This window comes from Podarcis liolepis (genome assembly GCF_965112155.1).
Source record: "Podarcis liolepis genome assembly, chromosome: 2".
NCBI classification, from domain to species: domain Eukaryota; kingdom Metazoa; phylum Chordata; class Lepidosauria; order Squamata; family Lacertidae; genus Podarcis; species Podarcis liolepis.
Genome location: NC_139555.1, coordinates 110,383,851 through 110,402,155, shown reverse-complemented (window position 1 = coordinate 110,402,155; position 18,305 = coordinate 110,383,851). Strand labels below are relative to the sequence as shown.

The window sequence follows — 18,305 nt, the reverse complement described above, 5'->3', positions numbered from 1 at the left end:
CTTAAAATTTATTCTTGGCTTCTTGCCCTGCCAGACGTATCTTGATATTACTCTTTGCCATTCTTTAAATATTGTCACTCCTTTAATTATTGGTATTGTTTGGAATAAAGGAGTGGGGTCTCAATCTATACTGGGAGCAAGTTCAGAGGCCCACATGCTTATGTTTCCTTTTTTTAAAAAAAAAAGTTTGCTTATGCACACTTCTGCATACTCTCCAACCATCCCTGTTTTAATGGGGCATGCCTGGAATTACAGAAGCCATCCCAGCTTATGAATTCATTCTGGACTGTCACTGGGATGAACTGGTGCTTTTAGCTGGCACTGGTACTTGCAGTGGTGCTATGCTCCCGCCACAGGAGTTGTCAGGCTTCAGGGAATCAGCTTCCTCCCTGCTTTGGCAGAGATAAGCAGAACAAAGGAAACGGAGGCTTCTTACCGGTTAGAAACTTTAATGATCCCAGATTCAGGTAGGTAGCCGTGTTGATCTGACGCAGTCGAGATAAATAAAAAAAATTGCCCAGTAGCACCTTAGAGACCAACTAAGTATGTTCTGGGTATAAACTTTCTTGTGCAAGCACATTTCTTTAGATACACTTCTTCAGATTTTTCTGTGTATCTGAAGAAGTGTGCATGCACACAAAAGCTTATACCCAGAACATACAGTGGTACCTCGGGTTACATACGCTTCAGGTTACATATGCTTCAGGTTACAGACTCTGCTAACCCAGAAATATTACCTCAGGTTAAGAACTTTGCTTCAGGATGAGAACAGAAATTGTGCAGTGGTGGCTCAGCGGCAGCGGGAGGCCCCATTAGCTAAAGTGGTGCTTCAGGTTAAGAACAGACCTCCAGAACGAATTGAGTTCTTAACCCGAGGTACCACTGTACTTAGTTGGTCTCTAAGGTGCTACTGGACAAATTTTTTTATTTAATTGTTTAAATATTTTTTATTTAATGATCACAGTGAGAGAACAAGTAACCCATTCCTAGGAATGAAGGTGCTCCCAAATAAGGGTTCCACCCACTTCCTCCCTAGTCACCCACATCACTACTGCATCTTGTAACTACTGTGCTTTCTGTTCTGCCACCTTATCAGCTCTTCTTGACCTTGGGCTGAGCGGATGAATGCTTTCCAGAGACAGTGAATTTGTTAACACTCCCCCAGTGCTTCTTCTCCTAACTCATGGGTTGGCAAACAAAGGCCCAGGGGCCGGATCCAGCCCAATCGCCTTCTAAATCAGGCCCACGGACAGTCCGGGAATCAGTGTATTTTTACATGAGTAGAATGTGTGCTTTTATTTAAAATACATCTCTGCGTTATTTGTGGGGCATAGGAATTTGTTCATTCCCCCCCCAAAAAAACATAGTCTGCCCCCCCCCACAAGGCCTGAGGGACAGTGGACTGGCCCCCTGCTGAAGAAGTTTGCTGACCCCTGCTAACTGTTCCCCATCCAGTATTTCCCAGCTTCTGCCTTCTGAACTATGTTCCTCTGCAAACCACTGGTCCAAATCTATACTGTCCTCCTGCTTCTGGGAAGCTAAGATTTGGGATCCTGATCAGGAGGAGGGGGAGGGGGAGGCTCCCACCATTTCTTCCTGACAGGAGCCACCTCCTAGGGACTGAGGGGGTCTCTGGCCCCCCAATCAAATATTTGAGGGGGCTGAGGCCACCCGGTGTTGAAGGGCATTACCATTCAAATGGTCTGTTTGTGCCATGTCATTATGTGGGACGTGGCTTACCTGCCCCCCCCCCCCGATATTTTATTCAAGTTGGCACCTCTGCCTATTGCACTAGCAGCTGACTCATGTAGCACCCATCTTGTGGTGCCTCACTCTGTAGTTGTTGTGGTTTAGTTGTTTAGTCATGTCCGACTCTTCGTGACCCCATGGACCAGAGCACTCCAGGCACTCCTGTCTTCCACTGCCTCCCGCAGTTTAGTCAAACTCATGCTGGTAGCTTCGACAACACTGTCCAACAATCTCGTCCTCTGCCGTCCCCTTCTCCTTGTGCCCTCCATCTTTCCCAACATCAGGGTCTTTTCCAGGGAGTCTTCTCTTCTCATGAGGTGGCCAAAGTACTGGAGCCTCAACTTCATGATCTGTCGTTCCAGTGAGCACTCAGGGCTGATCTCCTTAAGAATTGATAGGTTTGATCTTCTTGCAGTCCATGGGACTCTCAAAAGTCTCCTCCAGCACCATAATTCAAAAGCATCAATTCTTCGGTGATCGGCCTTCTTTATGGTCCAGCTCTCACTTCCATACATCACTACTGGGAAAACCATAGCTTTAACTATACGGACCTTTGTTGGCAAGGTGATGTCTCTGCTTTTTAAGATGCTGTCTAGGTTTGCCATCGCTTTTCTCCCAAGAAGCAGGCGTCTTTTAATTTCGTGGCTGCTGTCACCATCTGCAGTGAACATGGAGCCCAAGAAGGTAAAAATCTCTCACTGCCTCCATTTCTTCCCCTTCTATTTGCCAGGAGGTGATGGGCCCAGTGGCCATGATCTTCGTTTTTTTGATGTTGAGCTTCAGACCAAATTTGTGCTCTCTTTCTTTTCCCTGTTTTCATCAGCGGAATGTTGGAGGATATGCTTCTGCAAAAAAAAAAAAAAAAAAAGGTTGAATGTAGCTTTGGCTCTTAGATCCTGGCGAGGATCCAGTCATTGTCTCAATGGCTATGATGTCGCTGAAATATTTAGAAACTTTCAAACTGTTCAGCAATTAAACAAACAGCTTCAGATGAAAGCTGATAGTGAGCACTGAGGACAGAAAAGTTTCACAGAGGGAAGGACAGGGGTCAGAGATAGTAAACAGTGGGACAGAGAATTACCATCAGGAAAAGGAAAAAGTAAACTGTTTGCTAAGTAGTGGTGTTGTGAGAGAATGGCGAGTCTAGTAGGAATAAAGGAAATGGCTCTGCTCCAATCTGAAAAGTTTTCCCTCCCTACCCATGACTCTTCTTTTGGCCTATATGCTCATCCCTAGATGTCAACTGTGTTTCCACCTTATCTCCACGTTTCTAGCAGGGAGGAAGGAAACAAAAACCAAGTCAAGTTATGGCCTTGAAGAGCTGTTTGAAATTCAGCAGGGATGATCATGAGGCGCCCTCTACTGGCTCTCTTAGGTACATTCACTGCAAGAGGAGTAACACCAGTGCTGTCCATCAGATCTCAGGCTTATGTACACTATCTCCTTTTTTCCAAATGGGCAGTAATGCGAAAAGGTTTGCTAAAATTATTACATGCCACTGTGCGATGTAACGTGTGTTTGCCATATTGCCGTTTTGGGGTTATCCCATTTCCCCCCATCTCTTCCACATGATGGAAGAGTATTCAAGTAGTACGCACTTTGAACCATTTTTTTATTTGGCAAATGACAGGAGGGTGCTTCCAGGCGGAGCTAAATACAGTGGTACCTCGGGTCACATATGCTTCAGGTTACATATGCTTCAGGTTACAGACTCCGCTAACCCAGAAATAGTGCTTCAGGTTAAGAACAGTTTCAGGTTAAGAACAGACCTCCGGAACCAATTAAGTACTTAACCCGAGGTACCACTGTAATAATAATAATAACTATTATTTCCTCCAGGTGCTGGGAAAGGAAGATACAGTAACAATGATATTATCGGTGAAACAATATGTTGATTTCAAGATACAGACAGGATACATTTAAGCGTATTGATACATCCAAGTCTATCGATACATTGATACAGTGTTATTCGTCTTCCTTGGGGACATTTGTGCAGAGAGGTGGAAAATAAAACTTTTATTTTGATGAAAGCAGAAGCTGGAGTGCTGTTTTCCTTTATTTGAGAACTTTAATAAGAGGTTTGCGCTGGTCATTGGAGTCCCGCTGTTTTACGGGGCACCCTGCTGCTTGATTGACAGGGCTCTCTGTCTCTTCGTTCCAACGTTCGATTTCCAGCACCCAGCGGGCTCCGTATGTGGAAATAAGCGTGTTTTGCAGACTCAGCTTCTCCGACCTTTATCGTAAAGAATATCGTTTACCCTTTCGTGGGGTGTTGCGCACGTGTTGGGGCCGGGCTGCTTTATTTAAGTGTAACCCTAGTGTGAGGCAGAGGTGTGGTTTGTAATTTCTTATGACTTGGAGATATACCTTTAGGAGATTCGCTACACTTTGAAGGAAAATCCTCTGAGAGGTGGTGCATAGAGGCGGGCGGAGAAGAAGACTGCTGGTGGGGAGTTGCGTTTGACGCAGAGAACATCTACCGCACCTTTCAGAATAAATGCTCCCTTATTTTCGTTGAACTGATATGTTCTTTGGGTAATGAACCACGCCGCTGAAGTCAAAGAACACCAAGGAGAGTTGCATTTGAGAAATGAGCATAGCTGTCAACTTTTCCCTTTTCTTGCGAGGAATCCTATTCGGAATAAGGGAATTTCCCTTTAAAAAAGGGAAACGTTGACAGCTATGGAAACGAGCCAGTCTCTGTGTTGCGCTTTGCTCACTGCCTGTCAGCAGGAAATCAGTTCCTTCCCTAACCGCTGGCTAACCCTTCCTAACTCCTCCTGTAAAGGGGTGGACAGAGGCAGGAAATGTGTCAGAGAAAGGAAAGTAAAACTGGAGTCCTTGAACTATCGCAGTCGGATATCTGCAAGCAGAAATGGCTCGGGATTTCAGCAAGTATCTCCCTTGGTCTACCTGCCAGCTTGACCTGTTTGTGGTGCTGTTAAGCTGTGGGTGGGAAGACTGCCTCCTGGGGGGACTGCATCACACTTTTCTGGGACAGCAGCGGTCAAGAGAGAGCTTGATCGCTGGGGCCTCTTGTCCTCACAGCCAATCCAGGCCATCTTGGCGAATGAGGAACTTGTCCAAGAAAACTGGAGAGGCTCCAAAGAAGAGAGAAAGCCCAGAGTGATCCAGAAGAGGCAGCCAGAGGGAGAAAGCGAAGATGAGGACCAGACGCAACACTGTGAAGTTCATGGGGATGATTCTGAGCAATGCTGTGCCAGCAGGAAGACAAACACACCCCTACCATTTGCTATCGCTGCATCCACTTGTCTATCCAGGCTGGACCCAGCTTCCGATCCTTGCTGGACAGAACTCAAGAGCTGCAAGGTGAGCAGGCATCAAAGACTCTCCGGAAAAGGATAAGCAAGGCAGGCTCCCTGACCTCCCCCATCTCGCAGATTCTCCTCCCTTCTCTAGGAGAAACTGGACAATATGCTGTGGCAACCAGAAGAGTGCAACGGATGCTAAGAAGGGGGACTTTGCTTTTTGGAGGTAAGAGGGAGTTTATTGTGGGCTTGGTTCTTGAGCGCTTTTCGCAGGGTCCGTCGTCCTTCTCAAAATGCCAGCCTGTACCTTTTCTGTCTCTCATCTGCATTTCCGACAACTGCAGAAATAAGGGACAGTTGTGCATTGTACACCTGCAGCCACCGTGGAAGCCCTTTCAGGAAGATAGGGAGCCTCCTTATGACTATGCCAGACAGTTGGTTCCTCCAGCTCAGGACTAAGTACAGTGGTACCTCGGGTTAAGAACTTAATTCGTCCTGGAGGTCTGTTCTTAAACCGAAACTGTTCTTAACCTGAAGCACCACTTTAGCTAATGGGGCCTCCTGCTGCCACTGCACTGTGGGACCACATTTTCTGTTCTCATCCTGAAGCAAAGTTCTTAACCCGAGGTACTATTTCTGGGTTAGTGGAGTCTGTAACCTGAAGCGTATGTAACCTGAAGTGTCTGCAACCTGAGGTACCACTGTACTGACAGGCAGTGACTCTTCAGGAATTCAAGTAGGGTTTGCATCTAGCCCTTGCTAGAGATGACATGTCGATGGGTGACCTCTGTTGCCATATATTCTGTTGCTGTGTGCTCCTCACCAGGAGCAGATTTGTGCAAAGACCTGTAATTAAGCAAATAAACATTTGGGGCGCTTAATGCTCCGAGTGCAGGAAGGGAGAGTGTATGAATAATCTTCCCATAAATTAATTCCTCTCTCTTCTCTCCTTCTCCAACTGATGTTCATCTTCAGCTTACAGCACCCAGGACTTGTGTTGTTGAGAGGGGAAAACCAAATCAGTGCTGAGATTATTGTTGCTGTTCTTTCAAACTTCTCCGAGAGCTTCCTGCAGCAGGAAGTAGCCCTGCTTCCTGGAGTTATCGGAGAGATTTTTTGGTTGTTGTTTTCTGCGGGTGGGGCCACATGCAGTATCAGAGTTCGTTGCAGAACAGGAACTGTAGAAAATAAACCAGTGAAGTCGGGTTGGTTTGTTTTTACTTGAACAAACATACAACCTTTATATTACGTTCTTTATATTGAAAAAGAAAACAATTATTAATTATCTGTTATTAATATTATTATTAGCCACCCTCAGGGCTGGATTTAGGTTTGATGAGGCCCTAAGCTACTGAAGGTAATGGGGCCCTTTATATGTCCAGCTGTCCTTTGTCAACAACAAATTGTCGCTGTTTTTGTTGTTGAATATAGGCTGTATGGAAATTTATGGAGCCAATAGGTACCGTATTTTTCGCTCCATAGGACGCACCTGACCAAAAGACGCACCAAGTTTTTAGAGCAGGAAAATAAGAAAAGAAAAAATCTGACTCAAATGTTGTACTAAACTATTTAAAACAGCAAAGTGGGTGGCTCCTGTCCACTTTGCTGCTTTAAAACGAGCCACGGTATGAAGAGATTGGAAAAAGTACAGACATTCCATTATAATGTAGCTGTTTTCATTATCACTGTGTAGCCTTATGAGACTTTGCCCTCGGGTGGGGAAAATATTGCGCCTGGGAAAGGGAAGTGGGAGTCAACAGGCACTCAAGGAATAGTTTCGGAGAAAAAGGTTTTATTTCTACCATCCATGAACTGGTAGAAGGAGCAAGTGTGATATGTCACAAAAAGCATGCACGAAGTTCACAGTCCTTCCTGTGCACAAGCATATTAACCCCTTTCCAGTTCCCTCTTCCTTTCTCCTCCCTCAGGAGTCCTCTGAGCATGAACAGAAAGCTGTCTTGGGACTATTGTGGACTCTTGGCAGGAAAGGGGGTGAGGGGGGTTTCAGAGTGTTCCCGTTGTTTCATTCTTGTGCTTTGGCATGGTTCCCAGAGAGAAAGCAAGTTGCAATGTGGTTCTGAGAAAGGCCTGAGAAGACAATGGGCTCTGTTCTCTACCTTGTTGCAATCTTTTTAGTTACAGCAAGCGGAATGTTTCTGATACTTAGCTGCTGAGAAAATGATTTTGAGAAGCTTTGAGCCTGCTTTGGTGGGGGGTGACTTCGGGCCTAGGTGAGGTCACCTGTCCTCACCTTCCTTCAACTGAGAAGTCAGTATTGGCAGCAGTCACAAAAATTAAAATTTGAGCATTTTACTGTTATTAATCAAGAATATTAATAGTCAGGGAGAGAAACCAGGGCTGTGCAAATGAGAAGTGCTTGGAGTATGGAGGAACAGCAAAGAGATCAAATGATTGTGCTCCAGTTCCTAAATCTCTGAAGTTTTCTCAAAACAGGCATGGTTGTTTTGAAAGGAAGATTCAAAATGGGGTGACTCAGCAAAGAACTGAGGAGGAAAAGAGGGCAGATAAATAGCTTCCATTCAATAACAAGAGAACACAATGTTTTTGGTTTGGTATAGGTGGACTGTACTTGTAAGAATTTGTATAATGAATTATAGATTTGGAGTGGAATATCAGTGCCTCTTTTCAGCAATAAAGATTAGCTGCTAGGAACATGGTCCACACACACACAGGATGTCTGGTTATAGCTGTGCAGTTTAAACTGTTCCTGAGCCAGATGCCTGCTCAGTTTTAGCTGAGCTCACTATTACTGGTTTGTGGAGATGCTTTGCATGTATTTATGACTATTTCTGCAAAACTGCTACTTGAAGAAATCCCCAAACTTAATATTTTTAAACTTCAAATGGAGCTCAGAATCCAGTTAGGCAATCTTTTGCAGTTGAATTAGGAGGCACTGAGAGACAGCATTTTGCTGCCCCCCCCCAAAGAGCAGCCCAGGAACACACAGCCTTCCCTCTGCTTGCAAACCTTGTCGGAGCTTCAGGGGAAAGCGGAGGCTGCCGGCAGAGCACCGTGGCTCCTCCCCCCATCCCCGAAGAGCACCCCAGCAGCGCAGGGCAACAGCGATTTGGCTCCAGGGACCACACATTCACTCCATAAGACGCACAGACATTTCCCCTTCCTTTTTAGGAGGAAAAAAGTGCGTCCAATGGTGCGAAAAATACGGTATCTAAAGCCATTTGCACATAACAAAATATGGACATCATAGGAGCCGATGCAACACAAAATACTGTTGCTGTATGTAGGTTTTATTTTATTTGTTTTTTATCTTATATTTTGGAAATGTACATCCAGGGGTTTTTTTTTCCTTTAAATTTTTTGGGGCCCCCAAGAGAGTGGGGCCCTAAGCTATAGCTTGTTTTGCTTATACGTAAATCTGGCACTGGTCACCCTTCACCAATAGATCCCAGGACAGCTTACCACAAGTTAAAATTTCGTATTAAAAACAATTGAAACAAATTATGTAAACAAATGTTATTGGTCCCTTTGGCTACAGCCAAAAAGCAGAAAAGGGAAGAGGTGAACAAACAATCTTAGAAGCATGTTAAATTAGATGTGATAAAATCCTCATAATACATAGAGCTTGTATTGAGCCGTTTGACTGAGCAAGACAGAAGATACTTGAGGGTGACAAATGAGCAAATGGATTTGAGTATTTAGCCCTTGAGTTTTCATACAGCTTACATATAGTGTTATCCCCAACTGAATCACATCAGCAGATGCCGAATCACTGTTCTCTAGGAATATTTTTGTATCCAACATCCAGAATTTTAGTTTTCATTGTCTGGAACCTCAGAAATGCAAACGTCAGAAATGATTTTGAAGAGATATGGAGGGTGTTCGTAGAACTTGTATTGTTAAAACGGAAAGGGGCTAAACTAATGCAAGAGCTGTCAAAATTCTGAGAGTTTGGAGAGTTATAATGGAATGGTCTCAGTGGTGGGGTGCACATTTTCATTATTTATGTGTGGTTACTTATTGATTTGCTGATGGTGATAATAATAATAATAATAATAATAATAATAATAATAATAATAATGATGTTATTTATACCCTGTCCTTCCCGGTTCAAAAACCGGGCTCAGGGCAGCTAACAACAAATTTAAAACACTTAATTGTAAAAGCAGCATAAAATACAATATAAAAACATGAGTAACAATAAAAATCAAAAATCAATTAGATAATCCCCAGGGTTAGCTGGCTGAATTGGTCCTACTTGGGAGAATTAGCTGTGGGGTCTCAGAGCAGGTGATCTTCATAAAAGGGGAGGGGGAGGGAAGAGAAGGGAAATAAAATATCAGGCTGAATTCAAATTAAAGGCCAGGCGGAATAGCTCTGTCTTACAGGCCCGACAGAAGGAGGTTAAATCCTGAAGGGCCCTAGTCTCATGGGACAGAGCATTCCACCAGGTCAGAGCCATCACTGAAAAGGCCCTGGCCCTGGTGGAGGGTAGTCTGACTTCCTTAGGGACCGGGACCTCCAAACTATGGTTATTCATGGACCTTAAGGTCCTCTGAGGGGCATACCAGGAGGGGTGGTCCTGTAAATACGAAGGCCCTAACAACAACAACAACAACAACAACAACAACAACAACAACAACTTTAAAAAGGGAGGGGAAGGAAGTTGAGGGGAAAGTACAGTAGATTTGTAAAGACCTTGTTTTTCTGGCTAAAATGTTTGTAAAAGTTGGGGGGGGGTAAATTTTGGTGCATGTCCAGCCTCTGTTAGAGGAATTTGCTCACTTGGAGCTTCCTAATAATTAATAATAACAATAATAACAACAATAACAACAATAACAATAACAATAATAATAATTAATTCATTATTTATACCCCACCCATCTGGCTGGGCTTCCCCAGCCACTCTGGGCGGCTTCCAAAAAACATATTAAAATACTGTAATCCATCAAACATTAAAAGCTTCCCTAAACAGGGCTGCCTTCAGATGTCGTCTAAAAGTCTGGTAGTTGTTCTCTTTGACATCTGGTGGGAGGGCGTTCCACAGGGAGGGTGCCACTACCGAGAAGGCCCTCTGCCTGGTTCCCTGCAACCTCACTTCTTGCAGTGAGGGATCTGCCAGAAGGCCCTCGGAGCTGGACCTCAGTGTCCGGGCAGAATGCTGGGGGTGGAGATGCACTTTGGGTATACTGGGCAGAGGCTGTTTAGGGCTTTAAAAGTCAGACTCAACTCTTTGATTTGAGCTCAGAAATGTAATGGGAGTCAGTGAAGATCCTTTAGGACTGGTGCTATATGGTCCCAGCGGCCAATCCCAGCCACCAGTCTAGCTGCTACATTCTGGATTAGTTGTAGTTTCTGGGTCACCTTCAAAGGTAGCCCCACGTAGAGCACATTGCAGTAGTTCAAGCGGGAGATAACCAGAGCATGCACCACTCTGGCAAGACAGTCCGCAGGCAGGTAGGGTCTCAGCCTGCATACCAGATGGAGCTGGTAGACAGCTGCCCTGGACACAGAATTGACCTGCGTCTCCATGGACAGCTGTGAGTTCAGAATGACCCCCAGGCTGCGCACCTGGTCCTTCAGGTCCTTTCTCTTGGGATGCATCTGGGGAGACGGGGCCAATTGGCAGACCCCCAGCTAGCTCCAGCCCACCGGCCAACAGCCGGGTGAACTACAATTCTTGGAACAGCATCAAAACTGCAACTCAAGCCTCAGAAACCTTTAGAGACTGAGCACGCAAGCCAGCAGAGATAAGAAGTCCTTGCAACGGAAAGGCGGACAGAGGCATATGTAAGCCTTACAAGCATTTTATTCAGCATCAAGACAAAGGAAAAACATGTCCGCTTCCCTTCGTGTCCAAGCAAAAGCTATATGCAGCGGAAGTTCCCAGCAGGCTGTGCTGGAAGTCAACAGACATGTGACATACAACAACTCCACATGCCTGTTCTAAAGGTGGAACGGAACAATAGCCTAACACTTTCTCCTTGAGTCAGTGTCTCATAGGAGCAGACTCTGCCTGAGTTGGCACCAGGGTCTCCTCCAACGGGAGAGTGTGAGGCTTCCTTGCTTGGGGGAACTGAACTCAAATGCTGGTCTTTCAAGAGAGCTGATGCCCTCGAACTGCTTCCCATGGTTTTGTGCAATTCACAAGAAAATAGCTTCAAGGCCACTTGGTTTTTTAAAAAATGGTACAAGCAGGAGGGTGTATGAAGGTTTCCTTTTGGGGGTGTGATATCAGAGTATGTACATTGCACATGGCCATCATCTTAAAAAGCATATGGCTAGAAAAATGAAAGGAGCAGTCCTTCAAGGCAGAAAGGCATTTGTTTCAGGGTTGCATTCACGAGGAAAAGAGTTCCCATTTTCCATTTTCCCAGTGTGGTGTAGTGGTTCAGAGCGGTGGACTCGTAATCTGGTGAACCGGGTTCGCTTCCCTGATCCTCCACATGCAGCTGCTGGGTGACCTTGAGCTAGTCACACTTCTATGAAGTCTCTCAGCCCCACTCACCTCACAGAGTGTTTGTTGTGGGGGAGGAAGGGAAAGGAGAATGTTAGCCGCTTTGAGACTCCTTCGGGTAGTGATAAAGAGGGATATCAAATCCAATCTCTTCTTCTTCTTCTTCTCTCCTGGGTGGGTCTGCGCTGCTTTCTTGCACCTCTGGTGACCCAGGAGGCAGAGTTCCATTTGCCAAGCCACCAGCAAGTTGAGCAGTGTCGTTGCCTCTCCTTTTCCGTTTCCAACATATACACACTGTGAAACAGAGCACCAAAAAGATGGCAAGCCCTACTGCGGCGTAAGCACAATCATGTCTGCGTCCTGAAACTAGAAAATAGAAAAAGTCAGTGGTCATGCTTCTGACACCCTTTAAGTGCAGCTGTACCGTGGAAAGAGCTATGTGCGGCATTATTCCACCCCACCAAGAAGGCTAGATAGAACCAGACCTCTGTGCCTTAAAATCATAGATCTGTAGAGTTGGAAGGGACCACAGAGGTCATCTAGTCCAGCCTCATGCAATGTAGGAGTCTTTGGCCCATGACCCCAAGATCAAGAGTCTCATGCTCTACCAGCTGAGCTTTCAGCCATTATGGCAGGAGGCACAACAAATCTGTTTTAATATCTACTGGTATGAGTCTATTATTTATTTTGTGTTGCCTTTATAGCATGCCTCTCCTTCAAAGGTTAGGTTTGGGTTTATATATCGCTTCCCATGACAACAAGCCCCCAAAGGATTTACAGCTAAAGTAAAAATACAATAAAAATACACCGACATATTACAAATAGGGCTGACTTCCCACCTCACACTCCAGCCCTAAGTAAGACAGATGCTGGTGCCAGGAGCCAGGGCCGAATTTAGGTTTGATGAGGCCCTAAGCTACTGAAGGTAATGGGGCCCCTTATGTCTCCAGCTGTCCTTTGTTAACAACAAATTGTTGCTTTTTTGTGTTGAATATATGCTATATGGTAATTTATGGACCTAATAGGTCCACACAACAACAAAAACACTGTTGCTGTATGTAGGTTTTATTTTATTTGTTTTTTATCTTATATGTTGGAAATGTACATCCAGGTTCTTTTTCCTTTAAGTTTTTTTGGCGGCCCCCAAGTGAGTGGGGCATAAATCCGGCACTGGCCAGGAGGCCCAGTTGAATGCTAAGCTCCTTCCCACCAGTGTCTCCTGCATACAGGGCAACCAAGGCCATCTCAGGGCCAGAAATGGGCCTGAGTACAACATTAATCTCATCCAACTAGTCTGGACTTCAGGAACTGCCTGCTCAAAAACCTTGCCTAGGAAGAGACATTTGCAAGCAGGCTATCATGATTCAGATCTTCTGAGCTCAGGGAGGGTTTCTTAAGGAGTGGTCTCTCCTCTCAGAGAGGCATTTGTTTACTTCCTTGGCATCACTAGTGTCCCATCCCTGTCAGATATGATGAGCCATGAAGCGTTGTAGCCACCTTGTGACCATCCAAGCACCTTGTCCACATCCTTGAGCCTTATCAATGGGTAATCGCCCATTAACACTTGGCTAGAATACTGCCTGGACACCTCAAAGTGACTTGCTATAATAGCAGAATCTGGGTCCCTACAAGTGATTGTATCCTCAATATTACTGAGAGAACTACTGGGGGATCCACCTTTGAGCCAGTATATAAAAAGGTCTCACACTGCCTGTAAGGTGTGCTAGACATCAAGGACACAACTGAGGAAGAGAATGAAGTCTTTTTCATTGCCTTTACCACCACAAAATAGGCTTGACAGTGAGCACACAATTGGGTTTGATTGTATTTATTGGGAGTCTTCGCCCACTTGCATTATTGCCATCTTCCCGCTTGCTCCATTGCCCTCAGCTATTGGGTTCAGCAAGCTGGAAGCCTTGAGAGGAAGACTGGATTTCTATGGACTACAGCAACTCCCCCACCCTGATCCTCCAGGTCTGCTCTAATGCTGCACTGAAAACCCAGAAGGAATTAAGTGTGAGAGGCAAATTCTCCTTGTTGCCCCACTCAGGTCTCAGTTATAGATGGAGCGTAAGGCAAGCAGGGACGCGGGTGGCGCTGTGGGTAAAACCTCAGCGCCTAGGACTTGCCGATCGCATGGTCGGCGGTTCGAATCCCCGCGGCGGGGTGAGCTCCCGTCGTTCGGTCCCAGCTCCTGCCCACCTAGCAGTTCGAAAGCACCCTTAAGTGCAAGTAGATAAATAGGTACCGCTTTATAGCGGGAAGGTAAATGGCATTTCCGTGTGCTGCTCTGGTGCCGGTTGGCCGGAGCAGCATCGTCACGCTGGCCACGTGACCCGGAAGTGTCTGCGGACAGCGCTGGCTCCTGGCCTCTAGAGTGAGATGAGCGCACAACCCTAGAGTCTGTCAAGACTGGCCCGTACGGGCAGGGGTACCTTTACCTTTAAGGCAGCAAGCATGCCTCCCTCCAAGATCCATTTTATTATTTCTACAACCATGTGAGGTGGGCTGAAGAGTTAGTGACTAGCTAAGGATCACAAAAAAAGGGACGCGGGTGGCGCTGTGGGCTAAACCACAGAGCCTAGGACTTGCTGATCAGAAGGTCGGTGGTTCGAATCCCCGCAACGGGCTGAGCTCCCATTGTTCGGTCCCTGCTCCTGCCAACTTAGCAGTTTGAAAGCATGTCAAAGTGCAAGTAGATAAATAGGTACCGCTCCGGTGGGAAGGTAAACGGCATTTCTGTGCACTGCTCTGGTTAGCCAGAAACGTCTTAGTCATGCTGGCCACATGACCCAGAAGCTGTACGCCGGCTCCCTCGGCCAGTAAAGCGAGATGAGTGCCGCAACCCCAGAGTTGGTCACGACTGGACCTAATGGAGGTGAGTCCCTTTACCTATTTAAGGATCACACAATGATCTTCATGTCTGAGCAGGGATCTGAAACTTGATTTCCTCAGTTCTAGTATGACATTCTGACCACTTATCCACCCTGGCTTTTAAAGGTAAAGATACCCCTTCCAGGTCATGTGGCCAGCATGACTAAGCCGCATCTGGCGAACCAGAGCAGCGCACGGAAATGCCGTTTACCTTCCCACCAGAGCAGTACCTATGTATCTACTTGCACTTCGTGCTTTCGAACTGCTAGGTGGGCAGGAGCTGGGGCCAAACAACGAGAACTCACCCCGTCGTTAGGATTCGAACTGCCAACCTTCCGATCGGCAAGACCCAGGCTCTGCGATTTAGACCACAGCGCCACCCGCGTCCCCTACAAAAACTGACAACCACCCCAAATGCCTGCCAGACCATAGAGTTCCTTCCAATGCTAGTCATAGCAGACCCATTCAAATTAACAGAGGTGATTAACATAGGTCCATTCATTTCAGTGCGTCTATCTGAGTAAAAAGTACACCTTGAATCTAGGAAACCTCTAAAACTCCTTGAACAGAACAAATATATAACAAACAGAAATGAATAAAAGGAACCATTGTCTCCTCTTTCAGTGGCTATGAATCTCTAGATGTCAATCACATCAGAAACTTACCAGGTATATTAAGGAAGAACTGAAGCACACAGGATCCATTTTGCTGATGAACAAGCTGGTACTCTCCAGCGAGTCCTTCATAAGCATTCTTGATAGAAAGGCCACTGTCAGATATATGGAAGTGCTCTTCATGAGTGTCACCATTGTGATTCATGTGTCTCTTGGCTATGTATTGCCAAGAAGATGAGGAGTGGTTCTTCTTGTACAAAGCAAGACTATTGGAATGGTTCAATATATGATTAGGAATGATCGTCCCAGAGGCACCTTCTGGTATGGAAAGATTAGCTGAAGGGCAGTGCCCAGGGTCTAGAAATAAAAAAAAGATGCATTTATTTAAAATAGGGCAAGAGTAGCTATCAAAATAGTAGGGAAGCATGATATGATAATGCGATGCAAGAAATGTGTTTTTGTTTTATTGCAAACTATCCTGAGATCTGTCCTCTTACCTTACCATACATCAGTATACAGGTGTGTGCATTCCTACTATCTTGTTACTTCTTTGTTTTTGTTTTCAACTCCCTTTCTTTCTTTCTCACTTTGTCTTTTAATAAATAAAATTCTTATAATAGAATATTTTTATATTTTTTAAAAACCTACCCTGAGATTTTATGGAGAAGTGTGGGTAGTAAATTCTATTATTAATAATAATAACTGATAGGAACAAATGCAAACCAAAAAGAAATTCATGCAAGCAGCTGTCCTCACCCCGACCTCTTCCTCCACCCTCAATCCCAGTGGTGAATCCATTTGACAGTAACTTCAGAACCTCACCAGGTACGCTAAGGAAGACTCGATGGAAACATTTTTTTCCCAAAGTATCTTTAAGTTGGTATTCTCCAGCAAGTTGTTTGTTGGTGTTATTGATAAAGAGGTTATTTCCCCGTAGATAGAAGTGTTCCTTGAATGAGCTACTGTAGGGATTCAGTTTTCCTCCAGTTATGACTAAAATGTCAACATCAGGATCAGATGAACTGCTCTTATGAATTAAAATTAAAATGTTGGGATAACTGGAAACATTAGCAAAGATCATCCCAGATGAACCTTCTGCTATGGAGACGTTAGCACCAGGGCAGTGTGTGGAACCTGGAAGAAAATGAGGGCAACTCATTAATAGAATTCTACCACCAGCCAGACAGATTAGATCTCACATCTTAAGAGAGGCAGGATATCATTACACCATACAAAAAATGGCACCTTTGCAATTTCACATTTGGTAAAGGTCATATTGCACTTGTTGACCAAAGTCCCTGAAGGCAGTTTGGAAACTTACTGGATCCCATCATCCTTTGGCCACAGACCATCCTCATGTGGACTCAACCCTACAGAATCCCAAAGATGCCAGGATTCCAAAACCCATTGGGACAGGACAGGAGTCACCAAGGCAGTGAACGTGGATACATGGAAGCCCTGAAGGGTTCCAGTGAGCAGGTTCCCTAGATTCTGGACCTTTTTTAAAAAAGAAAAACCCTCTATCCCTCCTAGAAAGATGGTTATGCTGCTGGTAATGTCTAAGAGATTTCTGAGAAGCAAGAGTGGCTTCCTCGTGCATTTTTTCTGGTATTGAGTTATGCTTCATGTTGCTATTCGACAGTAACAACATCGGTGTGTGTGAGGGAGAGATAGCTACTATTAGGACGAGCAGGGCATAGTTAACGTCCCATGGTATGCATCCGTTTTTTGGTGGGGTGGGGTTCTCTCTCTTTAATTTGGTGTTATGCCACACTTTCCATGGCAGCCACTTTTGTGTTAAGCCGTTGCCTGTGCATGACAGCCGCTCCAGAAGAGTCTAGCAGTGGAGGGGGCGGGGCAAGTGGGAGAGAGTTTTGGGCGGCGCGGGGGAAGACATCCTCCTCGCTCTCGTTGGAGGGAAGCTTCCGATCAGGACTACGAAGGGCGGCAGGGCTTTAAAGACCCCCCCCCGCCCACGCCACGGTGCCAACCGGACACTTCCCAACCTGACCCCCACCCTGGGGCCCCTCACATCTCAATCGGCTACGAACCCGAACCGTCCGCCAGCGTCGACGGGCAGGACAGCAGCAGCAGAAGGAGGAGGAAGGCTTCGGAGAAGCCTCCTCGTCGCCGTGCGCCCCCGTTGCCTTCACGTCCGGATCCTTCTCGCACCAGCACTGCCGCCATCGCCCGCTCCTTCCAACGCGATCTTGTACTTCCCACTGACAGGGGAGGATCAAGCCCCACTCCCAATCTCACCCAGGGGCAGAGCCGGTCCCACCCCTCCCACACGGGGGAGGAGCCAGCCCAACCCCGTGGAGCCAGTCCCACCCCCACCCCGTGCAGAGGCGGAGCCAGTCACACCCCTCCCACATGGGGCGGAGCCAGTCCCACCCCCGAAAGAGACGGTGAGGTTGGCGGGGGTGTTTGTCTATTTTTGTTTGTGTGGTGCTTCTTTTTGAAATACTTTATTGTCACTTGTACTTGTAGTGAGATTACACGGGCACCCCCCACTCAGCTCTCTTAGTCTTAATTCCCCTCCTTTACTGACGCACACCCACCAAACCCGAAAGTCCGTTGCCCTGTTGTGATCTTTTCATTCAGCAGCCTAACAGCCCACGGATAGAAGCTCATCTTTACCCTGCTGGTGTGACTTATCATGCTTCTATGTCTTCTGCCTGAGGGCAGGAGATCAAGGAAGTGCCGGCCAGGGTGTGAACCATCCCTGAGAATTTTCCTCACTCTCCTAAGGCAACTGCTATGGGTAGAGTCCTTGGGAGGGGGGCTGAGAGTGGGGGTTGTTGGGGTGATTGGGGAGTGGAGACGGTGAATTGTTGTCATCTGGGTTGGGATTGGGGGGGTCTCTATGGAGGGACAGAGTAGGGGGGATAGTGGCGATGCTGGCAATATTAATGTCATGGGGGGACAGGTGAAAGGGAAGGGGGTCACCAGTCCACCCATTCGAGGTGAGTTCCGGATACTTCATTCAGCTGATCACATGCCAGTTGCGTTGTTTTCCATACCGTATCAGAAAAGCGTCAGTGTGGCTAGGAAACAAAGAAAGTTTCAACTGTAACATTTTAAACAGTTCTTAGCTTTCCCTTCGCAAACGTGGTCTCAAACGGCAGATACAACGGCAGAGTGAACCTTCCCTCCCCGTCCCCAATAAAAAGTATTTGAAGGCAGAATAGCTCCCCCCCCCCCGTTTATTGAAAGTTCAAAAAATACATAGTTATATGTGCACTAAACATGGCCAGACGTAAATAGAAGAAGAAGAAGAGTTTGGATTTGATATCCCGCCTTTCACTCCCTGTAAGGAGTCTCAAAGGCTAACATTCTCCTTTCCCTTCCTCCCCCACTACA

The 18,305-nt window shown here is 46.2% G+C and overlaps 2 protein-coding genes across 5 annotated transcripts in view; one reads left to right on the top strand and one right to left on the bottom strand.

The window, feature by feature from the left end:
* Positions 1–4,323: 4,323 nt before the first annotated feature.
* LOC310701799 (uncharacterized protein) overlaps positions 4,324–18,305 on the top strand; it is a 74,284-nt gene continuing 60,302 nt past the window's right edge. For 3 of the 4 annotated variants that reach the window (XR_014523103.1, XM_083493193.1, XM_083493195.1), the window contains exon 1: positions 4,324–5,244. Coding sequence is in view for 3 of the 4 variants with exons in the window: in XM_083493193.1 (XP_083349319.1) it covers positions 4,962–5,244 (283 nt within the window). In the remaining variant the exon portion in view is untranslated. The remainder of the gene's footprint in view (positions 5,245–18,305) is intronic. The other variant, XM_083493194.1, reaches the window with a different exon arrangement.
* On the bottom strand, positions 9,925–17,204 carry LOC310701803 (uncharacterized protein). The gene is made up of 4 exons (XM_083493202.1): positions 16,994–17,204; positions 15,765–16,076; positions 14,994–15,299; positions 9,925–11,820 (listed from the first exon to the last, which is right to left on the bottom strand). The coding sequence occupies exons 1-4, from the start codon at positions 17,127–17,129 to the stop codon at positions 11,549–11,551; spliced, it is 1,026 nt and encodes a 341-aa protein (XP_083349328.1). The 5' UTR covers positions 17,130–17,204; the 3' UTR covers positions 9,925–11,548.